Source organism: Ipomoea nil, unplaced genomic scaffold (assembly GCF_001879475.1).
Source record: "Ipomoea nil cultivar Tokyo-kokei standard unplaced genomic scaffold, Asagao_1.1 scaffold0176, whole genome shotgun sequence".
NCBI classification, from domain to species: Eukaryota; Viridiplantae; Streptophyta; class Magnoliopsida; order Solanales; family Convolvulaceae; genus Ipomoea; species Ipomoea nil.
This window is the reverse complement of record NW_017616604.1, coordinates 1259408-1273715: the sequence shown is the minus strand read 5'-3', so window position 1 is coordinate 1273715 and position 14308 is coordinate 1259408. Positions and strand designations below refer to the sequence as shown.

Genomic DNA, 14308 nt, shown 5'->3' with positions numbered 1-14308 from the left:
GTAGTAGCACGTACAACGCCGCCACATTATATGGCGGTAGAGAATACGAGGGACATTGGATTGATCAAAATCGCCGCCCACTCTAATGTCTTCACTTGTTTGTGTATATATACGTCATTAAGATGCCCAATTCCATGCACTTTTTATATATATCCCATTTGTATGCCCATTCCTGTCGTCTAATCTCCGATCTTCATACTAAGAAATGGCCGCCGGAGCAGCCAGCAGCGACGGACTACTTCGGGCCGTGTTCGACGGGTGCATCTCCCACGACGCCGGCATCAAACGCCGCCCCTACCACCGTAACTGCAGCTGCGCGCTTCATAAATTGCGCGGCCATTGCTCACATCTCTCCGGGAATAAGAACGCCGTCTCGTACCCTATCCGACGCTCTTGGAGCGAGGGCTGCCTCGCTTTAGCCGCCGCCGCCAACGCTTCGCCGTGTTCTTCCCCTTTAGCCACCGCCGAGAATATGGCGGGGATGAGAAGCAATAATAGTTGTCCCGTTTTCTCCATCGGCGATGAGGATGTCAGTTCCAGTGATTAAGGTTTGGTATCACCTTTGGCTCCTCAAATTTTTTTGTGGAGAAGATCAGACTATGTTTCATGTTTGTCTTGTTAATAACATGTACCGTTTGTATAATGTTTGTAACATATTTTTAACAAACTGGCCCGTCTGATGTATGATGGCATCACCTTTATTTTTCACCAGGAAAATTTCAAACTACGTTCCATCTCGATTAGAGTTTACATTACGTTGAAATGATACTGCTAATATGTTAGAGTGTATTACCAACAAAAAAAAAACACAAATTAGTACGTCTGTTGTTCTTATTTTCATAAATTTATTCGTCTGAGCATGAACTTGGTCTCATAGTTTTGCTTAACAAGTATGTATGTTATTACTGCTTCAAACCTATAATTGAAGGTCTCAAACTTAAAACTTTTTAATTATTAGGCTAACTGTTTGACCAACTTTGTTAGAATTATCTTTAATTTTTGCATGTTCTTACACTATCATGTGTATGCATGACATTATATTAAAACTTGTATACTTTTTCACTAATTTATGTAAGTTTTAGTAAGTTATAAATAAAGTAATAATATACAAACTCAATTATAATATAGTGTGCAAATTAAAATCAATTTAACTGATCTTATATATTCAAAAATTATGCTTATGAATTATATAAACTTTATAGAATCACTCCCATTTCTTATTCTTCATTTTTTTTCCCCATTATTATGCATCTTCTTTCCTATATTGCATCATTTTTTTTTTTGAAAGCTCCTATATTGCATCATATATCATATTATTAAAAAAATTAAAATATTTTGTGACAGTAGTGAAAATTGATGATAAGTCAATTTCTCCAAATATAATGTCTATGGTTGTTTTTGTTGGTTAATTACAAAATTTTAATTTCCTAACAACTATGGTTATTTAAAAAATAAAATAAAATAAACCTTTGACCACCGATTGTCGATGTTGGTTTAACCTTATAAATTTTTTGACAACTTTATTAGGAGGTTAATTGGTATTACCAAGTGTGAAATTTTTTCTAAATATCAAAAGTGGTTTTATTTTAGATCATTTTATGATGGTAAACAAACCCCCCCCCCCCCCCCCCCCCCCAAAAAAAAAAAAAAGAGAGAGATTTTTACAACAATGAATGAGATGAAAACAACTATTGGCATGGGTCAAAAGTGGTTTCATATTATAAGATATTTAATTTGATATATTATACACCCAAATAAATATAAATAAAAAAAATCATTCATAAAATGTATTCATTGAGCTGAAAAATGGTTATTTGAAATGCTTTTAAGTTGCACACATATGTCCAACATTGAAAAATTATGTAAGTTTACACTATTATTATATATAGAATTCAACTTTTTAAGAAGGTTGAATTGTGTATAGTAAATAGACCCTCTCACGTGTAGGGAAGGGGGTGCAAATCAAATCTCAAAATGAGTTTCGAAAGCTTGAAGACGTGGACACCCTGGCGCGTGGATGTTTGCCCTACCGGTTGACCAAAGATTAGTACAATATAGCAAATCTTTTTCATATGGTGATCAACACAGAGAAATCAACACCATATTATTACTGCACGAACATAGACAATAAGAATTAAGAAAATTTGATAATGGCTCCACATGTAGAGTATTGTCATAAATCCACATTTGTATGCATGGTAGAGAAGGATTAAGAAAAGAGTACTGAAATCCAAATTTGTATGCATGGGTAGAGAAGGATTAAGAAAATTTGATAACGGCTCCACATGTAGATTAAGAAAATTCCATAATGGCTCGACATGTGTCAAATAGACCGCATGTTCGTCAATAGCACTGGAAATCGGGCAAAAAGTTTGGAATGTCTACTCATTTGCTTCTTTAAGCCATTTTAGTAGGTAAAACTAAGCTCCCAAACCTCCAAGGCTCCAAATAAGAATTCGGTTGATAATGATGTTTTATTTTAATGGTGTGGCAAGCTATGGTTCACTGTCGATGTACATTATTTATACATCACATGTATATAAAATATGTACAATTTTAAAAGAAATTAATTGTACTGATTGACCAATCAACGTTTAATTTTACTTATAGTGACATTGTATGCATGGTTCGTATCCCTCTCAAAATCTAAATAGTTATTTGAGGATTTTGACCAATCAGTGATGATAAATATTTCTTGTGTGCACAATTAAACATATAGTGGGAGAATTTTGAATTATTTGAGTCACTCAGAATTTAGCTTTTTCATGAGTATTGAGACGGATTCATGAGGTCGAAGATATACTACGAGGAAGAAAAAAATAGTTAGTTGTATGACAAATTGACAATGACTTTGAGCTACTTTGATAGTTTGATCTATATGAAAATTACTAAACTACCCTTAGCATCATAGCATGTCACGCAGCATATTCCTTTCCTCCGCTGTTGATTTTCTCCAATCTCGTGCTTGATACGCTCACAGCCCATATCCATACGCCTTCATCACAGTGCATCGTGCACTTGTACCTTCTGCCTTTAACAATGGACGTCAATGCGTACAACCCTTAAACGTACACTTCTTCCTCGTCACAGCCTCGCAGGCTATCCTTTTCTCTCTCTCTCTCCATCGCCGACTTGCTCCGACGTGCAATTTAACCCTTTCCGCCTCTTTCTCTCCGCCTTGCGTGATCGCTGCTTTCAGTATCGATCGGAAAATGGGAGGGGGAAATAACAAAAAGGGATCCAATAAATCCAAAACCCGTAGGTCCCGAAACGCGTATTCGGGTCGGGCTCTTTTCGTCGAAGGTGGGATATTGTCTGAATGGCAGCGCTTCGATTCTACTCCAGATAGAGGTTCGTTCAATCTTAAAATGCTAAGATTTTTAGTTTTTGAGTTTGATTTCTGCTTACTTCTTGCGCGGTGAAATTGGTTTTGCTTACTTTTTTTTTTTTTTTTTTTTTTTTAATTTTTTAATTTTTTAATTTTTATTGGACTTTTAGAGAAGAATTTGCGTGGTGGAAATGGAAATGGAAGTAGGAATCCAGCAATTGGTAGCAAGAACGCAGCTCCGAATAGTAGTTCCGGTTCGGGTTCACGGTCCAGAAGTGAATCTAAGCAGACTAGAGGGAATGCGATTGCTTATATGTATCCTTCTGATGGTGTTCAGGTATATGTTTGTTCATAAACATAGTAAAGATTCAATTTTTAAGATAGAATTAGTGTTTTTATGGTTCAGATGGTAGTGATTAAGCTGTGATGGAGGGGCAGGGATGTTGGTAGTAGTTCTTAATGTGTTTGATTAGGTGTTTAAACTTTGCTTTTCTTTTTTATGGATTGTCTTCTTGATAAGAAAAACAGGTGCAGTTCTGTAATGAATTTGATTTGGATACTTAACAGGATGGTTTGGCTAGTGAGAGTAGTGGAGAAGTTAAGGATGTTAAGTCAGTGGGGATGCATCCTATTGTTTTGCTTGGTTCCAAGGAGTCGAAAATTGTTGCGTATATAGATGAAGGATCAAATAAGGAACCTCAAAATATGGAGCATGTTTATGATTATAGTACAACTTGCACACTAGGTGAAAGACCAGATGTTGAACATCAAGAAATGGAATGTGTTTATGACTACAGTACGGGTTTTTCAGTGGATGAAAACACACACAGAGGATTAGGGTTCTATAACGAAGCAGAAGCAATGCATGGTATTGGATCATCTTCTAAAGCTGATGATAAGGAAGATTCTGATTTTAAATCATCTTCCTCTGATGAGGATATGGATGCTGATGTTGATGTTGATGGTGAGATGGATGATGGATTGGCAGCTGAGAAATTATCTCCAGAGGAAAACCAAGGATTTTTGTCCATTGGGGGCTTGAGATTATATACACATGATATATCAGAAGAAGAAGATGAGGAGGATGATGATGAAGATGACCTGCTTGAGGAAGAAACTTCAGGTTCTTCAGAATCCGGGGAGTCCACTGGTTCTTCTGATAGTGATGATTCCTCTAATAGTCATTCAGAAATCGATGACGAAGTTGCTGCAGATTATCTTGAAAGTACTGGCGGGATTGACCATGTTGTAAATGTTGATCAACTTGTTGGAAAGATTCAAGATGCTAAAGATGATGATAGATTGGACGAAACATTAGAGAAGCTGAGTGGGATTGCTCTTCAGGAAGCATCAAGGGAGTATGGCATGAAGAAACATCAGTCTAGGAAAAAAAGTCAGGGAGAAAGCCAATATACTCCTGACAAGTATGTTTGGTCATCTGCTTTAGATGATCTTATGCTTGTAAAAGATCCAAGAACTGTTTCAGGTAGAAAGAAGCATGCTGCTAAATTTCCACAGTCATGGCCTCTTGAGTCTCAAAAAAGTAAAAATTTCAGGAGGAATCCAGGTATATGGAATTTCACTCATTCAAGAAGAAGTCTGTTTTCCAAATCTTTTACCAAGTTACAAGTTTTACTTTGCTTTACTAATTTATTTATATATGTGCGCTTATTTGTATACTAAATTATGTGCAGCAATGGTGATGGATAATAAAGCATGAAGTGTAGAACCTATTATTTCATATTTGCATTTAGATGCCCAGACATGATTTTCAGTGGAATTTTTTAATTGGGAATAGTATGATATGATATGATAAATAATAATAATAAATTGCAAGTTTGATTGTATGTGTATCATCTTTTTGTTTATTGATTATTTGAGTTTTCCGTGTGTCATAATGCTTCCTTTTGTTAATCGGTCTTTTCCATTATGCCTATTGCCATCATTCATGTCTTTGGATATCTTAACCACATGCCTTCAACTCCACTGTATATACTCCTAGCTTATGATCTCAGGTGAGAAAAAGAAACACCGTAAAGAAATGATTGCATCAAAGCGCCGAGAAAGAATGATTCGCCGTGGTGTTGATCTCCAGAAAATTAATGCGGTAAGAGGCTGTTGGATTTTATGTGCTAAAAAAAAATTCTTTGGCCCTCATGCCGTGTTTTTTTACCTTTAAATGCATTGCCAATCCAAAGCCTTGATCAATGTTGAGGCACCTGTCATTTGCTTTATGCCACCATTGGAGTATATAATACACTAATACCCCGGCTATGATTGCTCTGTTAATATTTCTGGTTAATCCTCAAATGGAATATAATTGAAAGGAGTAAGAGCAGTGCTATCTGAAAAAAATGTAAAATAGAACCCCCCAACAAAAATAAAAAATAAAACAAAAAATTCTTTGAGCGCTAAAGTTGGAAATCTTTCTCTGCATTGTGGAGAGGTGGGGGCATGCAGAAGAAACAAGGAATTGCTAGTTATATGACCAATAATTAAGCATGGCAATTTCTTACTAAAGTTAGGGTTCCTTATATTTTTCCATCTCTAATTTTCTCTGCTTCTAAACAGGAAAAGAAACAACTACTTGCCTGTTATATGGTGAATAACTGTCAAATATAGCATCATTGTACTTATTAGTATCGTTCTTTTTGTCAAGCTTCTCTTTTTCTCCTTTTTCCTTTTAAATAAGTATTTGTCGGGCTCTATTCTGCCTTGGGGAATATGGTTGTAAAGAAATTGAGAATGCTGAAATGGAAAAGCAACAAGTTAACGCTTCAATCTTGAAGACTAATGTTAACCCAATTCTCTAATGTAGAAACTGGAAAAAATGGTTCTGGATGGAGCTGATATGTTGTCATTTGAACCTATGCACACAAAAGATTGTTCTCAGGTATGATGCTTTGTACCTCATTTTTTGGGCGAATAGTAAGATACCTTTCCAAGTGCTGTTCTAATTAATGTGAAGGGTTCTGGAATGTACTAACGGCAGGTGCGAAGACTTGCATCAGTCTACCGCTTGTGGAGTGGTTGTCAAGGTTCTGGCAAGAAGAGGTACAAAGCTTGACGGATTTTCCAAATTATTGCTTTCCTACTGCAAGTTTTGTTCTTGGAACACGGTAGTATTTGCATTTCGATTGTCTCATGATTTTACTTTGTAGATTTGTAACGGTGGCAAGAACGCATCACACATGTATGCCATCAGCCAATGATAGAGTTCGCATAGAAAAGGTATTAAATATATCTGATTCTGATTGTTTATGTTTTTTGAATTACTTCGACCAAAATCCCACCAGATGAAATCTTCACGACATTAACCTAGTCACACTTGGCTTTTGAACTTTCAGTTAATCGGAGCTAATGACGAGGATGATGATTTCACAGTCAATGGTGTACCCGCAAACAAACCTTCAAGAGGCAGTTATACTACTTCAACGCCCAGGGACTCAAAATCTTCTCAGATAAAATCACTTAAAAGCCTATCGAATTCTGGGGGCAATAAAGACTCAAGTAGAAAGAAGAGGAATGGTAAAACAGGTTCCTACTCTTCTCAACCCGTATCATTTATATCAAGTGGTATAATGAGTTCCGAGAAAGTTGAGCTGAAAATCACTGAATCAACCGAGTCAAGTGACAGCTGCCATGAAAAGAAATGTGTATCAAGCTCAACAAACTATGGTGCATTCGAGCTGCACACAACCGGTTTTGGCTCCAAGATGATGGTCAAGATGGGCTTCACTGGCGGAGGTTTAGGAAAGGATGGACAGGGTATTGCGGAGCCCATCCAAGTTTCTCAACGCCCTAAAGCACTTGGTTTGGGAGCTGACGTCCCTGAAACAAGCACTGCTAACGAAACAAAGACTCCCACTCCTAAATCGGTTGGCTTTGGCGAGGATCTCCCTACAAGAAGCAGGAAATCAGGTAAAAAAGGATCTCAAGGCCAAAAAGCCCAGTACGGTTCTCCAGGATTTGGATCGTTCGAGAATCACACAAAAGGTTTTGGATCCAAGATGATGGCGAAGATGGGTTTCGTTGAAGGCACAGGACTTGGTAAAGATTCGCAAGGCATCACCGCCCCTATACTCGCAACACGTCGTCCTAAATCACAAGGGCTGGGTGCCAAATGATGATTTATGGTGTCATTTCATTCTTTGAGTTCTAGGGAAAAGCTTTTCCCACTATGATGTTAGCTTATGGTTACTTTAGCTATCAGTTATCAGTGTTATAAGTAGTTCTTAACAATTTCTGGTTTCACTTTCTCCTTTAAAATAAAGATTTCAATATGGATGTTAGCTTGCAGAGTTCATGAACTATGCTGGACAAGCATAATGTTGGGAGATGTTTATTAGCAGCAAAATGATCTTCCTCTGTGATTGGAAGTGGTTGTGCTAATGAACCCCCAAGACCCATCACTGTACACTCTTTGCACTTTGTGGCAAGAATTGAACTCTTACACTGTTGCTGGAATTAAGTTTTAAGTGAAATTTCTCATTCAGTAGTAATACTATGAGGGTTAATTTTTTTTCTTGATAATAGTAAAATTTTGGCCAATTTCTTTGTCTATTTTGTCATATTTTTCCACTTCTTCATCTGTACCCTTCAAGAGCAAAATGCGCTTATCTGTTTGTGGACTCATTTTAAGAAGAAGAATATGTGAGGGTATTCTCTCAAAAGAGTGGAGATGACATCTCCATTAAGGGGTTCATGCGCAAATTTTAAGAAAAAGTAGATGATTTGGAATAAAGAGAAAGGGGAGGGGAGAGAAGAATAGAAGATGTGAGGTTGTTAAGTTAATTTGGGGATTTTGCAGGGATAATGGGTCCCATCTTGGGGGAAGAGAGTTGTGCCTCACGTGCGTCCAGACGGGCGTGTGATTCTAATTTTTTTGTTTTTTTGTTTTTTTTTTTTGATTTTAGATTTTAATTTTCTTTTTTTTTTCCCTTTCCCATTTTTTCTTTCATAATCATACCTGTCAAATCTTCTCAAAATCTTCACACTATTGTATTGAGGATGTCCTCATCATTAAAAAAAACACAACACTTACATACAATCATTTTAGACTTACTTAACCGTATATTATATATTAATCTCTAACTATACTCTCAGTCAAACACAACACTTGCAATTTCAATATTAGATGGGTTATGGATCCAATAAATGCTCAAGTAATTCATGTTGCATGCAAATAGAATAAGATAACAAAATTTAATCTATGAGACAACCTTAATCAAATTGATCAAATAGACAAATAATTACTTTTGCTAATTATAATATTTTAAGTTTAACTCATTATGGAAACTTCTTAATTTAAGCTAGGAAATGACAAAATGAGTTTCACTTAATGTGCACCCTCTAAGTAGCAATAACATGGTTTTTCATAAATCAATGAATAAGATAACAAACGAAGCCTCAACTTTGCTTACATTTCATATATTTATTTATAGTCAATTTGGCTTTAAGTAACAACTAAGGCTGCTATTATTCCAGCAAAGAAGGAATTGGCTAGTTGATGTGGCAAGTGGAAATGTTTTTTTGTTTTTGTTTTATTTTTTATTTTTTTTTATGATGTTGCCGTCGCTTGCAAATTTACAAGAAGCAGCTCTTTTTTTTTTTTTTTTTTTTAATTTTTTTATTATATTTATAATATAATATGAAAGTGAGGCATATTTTTAAGAGTGAGAGAGATCTGTAAGATGTAAAATAAGAAAAATACTACATGTATTTTTATTTTTTACTCCCAATTTTTACTCCTCTCACAAATTTTTGATGTAGACATATTTCATGGGAGGTTGGGACCCACATGATCGAAATAGTCTATCTTTGTTTGTCATGTCATGAAGTATAAGTGAGGGAGTATAATTTGGGAGTACATGTAGTAAAACTCGTAAAATAAATAGTGAAGAATTTGTAAATGTGATAATATAAAAGTGGGACCATTTTAAACAGTGAGAAAGATTTACAAGGATAAAATAGCGATCACAGAAAGTCAGCACCTTGGATAAAGATACAAGAATTAACTAATTTCTTGCACGGGGCAATTGGGCATGCAAAAGGTAAATCTATGTTTTTGCACATACACATGTGTTTGGCCAATGGCGAATGGTTGGACAGGGTTGGTAAATGGGCATGTCTAGTATCCAATGGTTGAAGAATTATTGGACGGAGGTTTGGTAAAACTCTTAAGGGCCAAGTTTAGTGTTTAGTCTGTCTTGAACAATGTGATGGCGAGTAAAGAAATAAGTTGTACATTCAGTACTAGCTATAATTTTATTATGTAAATCTTAATATAATCTTAACGTACAAGTGGAAATAAGTTGCACATTCAGTACTAGCTATAATTTTATTATGTAAGTCTTAATATAATCTTAACGTACAAGTGGAAATAAGTTGCACATTCACTATTAGCTATAGTTTTTTGACTGAATGGTAAGCGTTTCATCCTAACATACAGATTGGATTAAAAATGTTTTTTTTTTTTTTTTTTTTTTAGTATGTGGAATACAAATACAAGCATGGTATAAAACCTTACTCCAGACAGAAGATTAACCATTTCCACATTAACTTTATCATTATGATTTTTTGTCTGGTTTTTTATCCCTTTAAAGCTTTGAGAGCTGGGAATTAAAGATTGAAGAAGCAGGCACAATGCCAGGTGGGGCTTTCAGCGGCGGCGGCAGGGTGGGCAGGTCGAGGGCGGAGCAATACCAAGGAAGGGTCACTTGTTATGTGGTGGTTGCTTGCATGGTCGCCGCCGTCGGCGGTTCTTTGTTTGGATATGATGTCGGAATTTCAGGTAACCGGTTTTCTAGCCTACAATACTCTGCTTCACAAATTTCATCTGTTTATTGTTAGACAGTTGGAGTGTTTTCGGGATCGGACAACCAAAAATGGATGAGATTAATATACTAAAACGTATATTATCTGTGTACTGAGTGTACAATAATTAATAATATACAAAATAATGTACTTTTTATTTTTAATCCGCACAGGTGTGTAGACCATTAAGGAAAAATTTATAACCATAATTGCCAAAAATGACCATTTGGCTATGTTTCCCCCAGACGCCTACCTTCCAATAGAAACAATAGCAAAGTCCCTCGTTCCTAAGGGCCCACATCTCGACCTGACTATCAGAACTCGATCATGAATCCTCATAACTCAATTTGTCACTTGAGTATCAAGTGAGTTGTTCATGTAAACTCTTGCGGGCCTTTCTTCTAGTTCTTCTTTCGTCTCATTTTTTTCCTTAGCCACTTCCAAACATCAAGAAACCTTTAGCTAAAAAAAAGTTGATAATATAATATAATGCAACCTAACCTAGTAGTAATTAAGCTGAATTAATATTATTATGACAGGAGGGGTGACATCCATGGATGGGTTTCTGGAGAAATTTTTCCCATCAGTTTACAGAAACAAAATGCATGCACATGAGAACAACTACTGCAAGTACAACAGTCAGGGCCTAGCAGCGTTTACATCTTCCCTCTATCTCGCCGGACTGGCGGCGACGCTGGTGGCATCTCCTTTGACGCGGAAGTATGGCCGGCGTGCCAGTATAATCTCCGGCGGACTGTGCTTTCTCATAGGTGCAGCTTTAGACGCATCATCTGTAAACTTAACCATGCTCATCTTTGGCCGGATCATGCTCGGCTTTGGGATCGGATTCGGAAATCAGGTAACCATTTTCTCACTTTTGGTTTCATGGCTATCAGATATATGCATGGCTTCCTCGTTTGATCCCACTATCATGCATGCATATTTGTCACATTTGAGTGGAGTATATTTATATTATATTATATGCATGCAGGACTTTCATTTTCTTGTTATATTATATTTATATGCATGCGTTTGACTTTTTTAATCACTATGAGCTGTTTCACTTGTTTAAACAATTCATATGAGTAACAATTTATTTCTCTAAAACGCTAGAATTCAAAAAGTTGTTCAAAGCAATTTTTTTGATCAACTATCAACTATCATCCATCATCTAATAGTTCATTATTGTTAAATATATTTTTTATGTTAACTTATTATACGTATCATATTTTATGTTATTTTTTATTACGTCATGTTAGCTTATAAATTAATTTTATTTTTTGAGTTTAAGCTCGTATTTAGTTAATTATTTTTAAATTGGATACTTACATACGTTGGAGTTATACTACATGTACTTTCAATTCAAATCTTACTCCCTAAATTTTATCCATATGTGGCGAACACTGATAAGCCAATTTTTCATGTGGGTACCAATGGAAGTGTTTGCATCAAGATTTTGTGTGTAAGAATGGAAGTTGGGAGTAGAAAATGGAGTACACATAATAATACTTTTCCATATTGGTTACCCTTGCTTTATTTATTTATTTATTTTAATTTTGAACTTTATAGAAATACATGAAAATATGTTAGGGGTATTAAATAAAAAAAAATTATTAAAAAATAAAAGATAATTCTTAAACCAAACAGGTTTATATTATATATCTCAATTTTAACCGAACACAAGAATCTAACATTCTCAATAATATAACGTTTCTGAGGTAATCTAACATTTTGAAATCCAAATCTCCATGTGTCAAAAATCAAAGTTTATATTAAATGTGACCAAAGGGTGAAAGTGATTTAATAATTATGAGGAAAAGTCAAAATAATATAAGAATAATATTACATCTTCTCTTATGTTTTACCCTTGTTGAGGTATTCCATGTTGATTAATCTAAAAACATAATAAGTCAGTGTCTTTATTTATTCATTTTTTTTTTATCCAATAAAATTTGTACACATGGGGAGTTATACTTATACTCCATAGGAGCACATCTATTATTTTCCATAATATAATTGGAAATGAAAAATGTTGTACTTAGCTAATGAGGTTTTGTGCTAGCCTTCTTACCCGTGAAATCATTCATAGGCGGTTCCGATGTATCTGTCGGAGATGGCGCCGACCCATCTCCGAGGAGGTCTCAACATGATGTTCCAACTAGCGACCACTCTAGGGATCTTCACGGCAAACATGATAAACTACGGAACGGCGAAGATCAAGCCGCACGGGTGGAGGATCTCTCTCGGCCTGGCAGCGATGCCCGCGCTTCTGATGACGGCGGGCGGAATCCTCCTGCCGGAGACCCCAAACAGCCTGGTGGAACGAGGGTCGCCGGAGAAAGGGAGACAAGTGCTGGAGAAGCTACGCGGGACAACAAACGTCGGCGCGGAGTTGCAGGACATAATCGAAGCGAGCGAGCTCGCGAAATCGATCAAAAGTCCGTTCAGAAACATGGTGGAGAGGAAGAACAGGCCGCAGTTAATCATGGCGGTGTTCATGCCGGCGTTTCAGATCCTCACCGGCATAAACGCTATCCTTTTCTACGCCCCCGTGCTGTTTCAGACTATGGGTTTTGGAGGGAAAGCTTCGCTGTATTCCTCCGCTTTGACCGGCGGCGTTCTCGTCGCCTCCACCTTCATTTCCATAGCCACGGTGGATAGATGGGGCCGGAGAGCTTTGCTCATCGCCGGAGGGGTACAAATGGTTATATGCCAGATAATAGTGGCGGTCATTTTGGGGGTGAAGTTAGGGAACAACGAGAAGGAGCTTTCGAGGACTTACTCGGCGGCAGTGGTGGCGGTGGTGTGTCTGTTCGTGGCGGCGTTTGGGTGGTCGTGGGGGCCTCTGGGGTGGACCGTGCCGAGCGAGATATTCCCGTTGGAAACACGGTCGGCGGGACAGAGCATCACGGTGGCGGTGAACTTATTACTCACTTTCGCGATAGGGCAGTGCTTCCTCTCACTCCTCTGCGCCTTAAAGTATGGGATTTTCCTCTTCTTCGCCGGGTGGGTTGCGGCCATGACACTCTTCGTCTACCTGTTCTTGCCGGAGACCAAAGGTGTCCCCATTGAAGAGACCATTTTCTTGTGGAGAAAACATTGGTTTTGGAAGAATATCATCCCTGCCCAGCTATAAGAGCCGGTTCTATCATAGATTCTGGCAAAATAAAAACAAAAGCCTTTGCGCCCAATTTGGACTTATATATGAGCTCTCTGTGTTTCAGCAGGTTGAGAAAATAGTTATAAACAGATATTACATTGTAATAGACTCAGTAGCATTCACAAAGGCCTTTAATATATGAATTTAAAAGATTGTATGGATTAATTGAAAATAATTAAATGATAACTTTAAATTTTTGTAAAAATATAATTTTTTATTTAAAAAAAAACATTTTAGAATAGTCTTGGAGTAGTGCCCACTACCCATTTTTAAACTTTAGAGCCCTATATATAGTGTAATTATAATAAACTAGTATTTTCACCCGTGCGATGCACAGAATGGATTTGTTGTAATATATTAAGAATATTTGAATTCATATATAATTATTTAAATTAGAATATCAAATATTATATAGTGCAATTAAGATATGGTTTGGATCGTTTATGTATTTTGATGTTATCATTGCTTGAATTTGTGCAAATAATTGCTCAAATTAATAGCTAATGTCTAGATGTACGCATGCGGTGCTATAACTTTGAAAATTTTATTTATCAATGTGCTTGTTCTCTAACAACTCGGTTATAGGAATGAATTGCTATCCTAATTCATTTGTATGGAAGATATATTTTTTGTCTAGATATATAGCAATTTTTCCATTTAAAAAAATAATAATACCACCGATTATATTTACACATTATTGAAACCTCTTTGTAGAAGACATTGGTAGTGGCAACACAATCTTGTCCATCCACGTTTAGAGCTAACACCTTTATTAGTCCATCCGGACGGATTACTCGGGTGAAAATATATAATGGTAGAATATCACCCAATTAGTAATCATTTTATATTTTCAGTCAATTAGTAATATGAGATTCATTTTCATTCAATTATTCTTTTTTATTTTCAGTCAATTAGTCAATTAGAATATCAAATGCAGTGATATTTTTACCTAATTTTCATTCCATTTTTAATTGATGATGTAGATATTATTATTGAAATATTTT

The 14308-nt window shown here is 36.3% G+C and overlaps 3 protein-coding genes across 4 annotated transcripts; all 3 read left to right on the top strand.

Moving 5' to 3' along the window:
• The first annotated feature begins 205 nt into the window (after positions 1 to 205).
• On the top strand, positions 206 to 547 carry LOC109177774. The gene has a single exon (XM_019327232.1). The coding sequence runs from the start codon at positions 206 to 208 to the stop codon at positions 545 to 547; it is 342 nt and encodes a 113-aa protein (XP_019182777.1).
• Positions 548 to 2902: 2355 nt separating this feature from the next.
• Positions 2903 to 7725, top strand: LOC109176798. 2 transcript variants are annotated; one of them, XM_019326203.1, is made up of 8 exons: positions 2903 to 3351; positions 3499 to 3668; positions 3902 to 4895; positions 5344 to 5435; positions 6147 to 6221; positions 6321 to 6382; positions 6490 to 6559; positions 6676 to 7725. In XM_019326203.1, the coding sequence occupies exons 1-8, from the start codon at positions 3213 to 3215 to the stop codon at positions 7453 to 7455; spliced, it is 2382 nt and encodes a 793-aa protein (XP_019181748.1). In that variant the 5' UTR covers positions 2903 to 3212; the 3' UTR covers positions 7456 to 7725. The 2 variants fall into 2 exon arrangements, with proteins under 2 accessions (XP_019181748.1, XP_019181740.1); XM_019326195.1 differs by having other exon boundaries at positions 2909 to 3351; positions 3499 to 3665; positions 3896 to 4895.
• Positions 7726 to 9868: 2143 nt separating this feature from the next.
• On the top strand, positions 9869 to 13280 carry LOC109177766 (sugar carrier protein A-like). The gene is made up of 3 exons (XM_019327222.1): positions 9869 to 10121; positions 10684 to 11003; positions 12234 to 13280. Exons 1-3 carry the CDS (start codon positions 9974 to 9976, stop codon positions 13278 to 13280), a joined length of 1515 nt encoding a protein of 504 aa, XP_019182767.1. The 5' UTR covers positions 9869 to 9973.
• Positions 13281 to 14308: the final 1028 nt, after the last annotated feature.

Bases quoted from the DNA above. Each gene is read 5' to 3' on its own strand.
- LOC109177774 (XM_019327232.1), top strand. From the start codon at position 206: ATGGCCGCCGGAGCAGCCAGCAGCGACGGACTACTTCGGGCCGTGTTC.
- LOC109176798 (XM_019326195.1), top strand. From the start codon at position 3,213: ATGGGAGGGGGAAATAACAAAAAGGGATCCAATAAATCCAAAACCCGT. The intron at 4,896-5,343 runs GTATATGGAATT...TTATGATCTCAG, and splicing joins AAATTTCAGGAGGAATCCAG to GTGAGAAAAAGAAACACCGT. The intron at 6,222-6,320 runs GTATGATGCTTT...TACTAACGGCAG, and splicing joins ACACAAAAGATTGTTCTCAG to GTGCGAAGACTTGCATCAGT.
- LOC109177766 (XM_019327222.1), top strand. From the start codon at position 9,974: ATGCCAGGTGGGGCTTTCAGCGGCGGCGGCAGGGTGGGCAGGTCGAGG. The intron at 10,122-10,683 runs GTAACCGGTTTT...TTATTATGACAG, and splicing joins ATATGATGTCGGAATTTCAG to GAGGGGTGACATCCATGGAT. The intron at 11,004-12,233 runs GTAACCATTTTC...AATCATTCATAG, and splicing joins GGATCGGATTCGGAAATCAG to GCGGTTCCGATGTATCTGTC.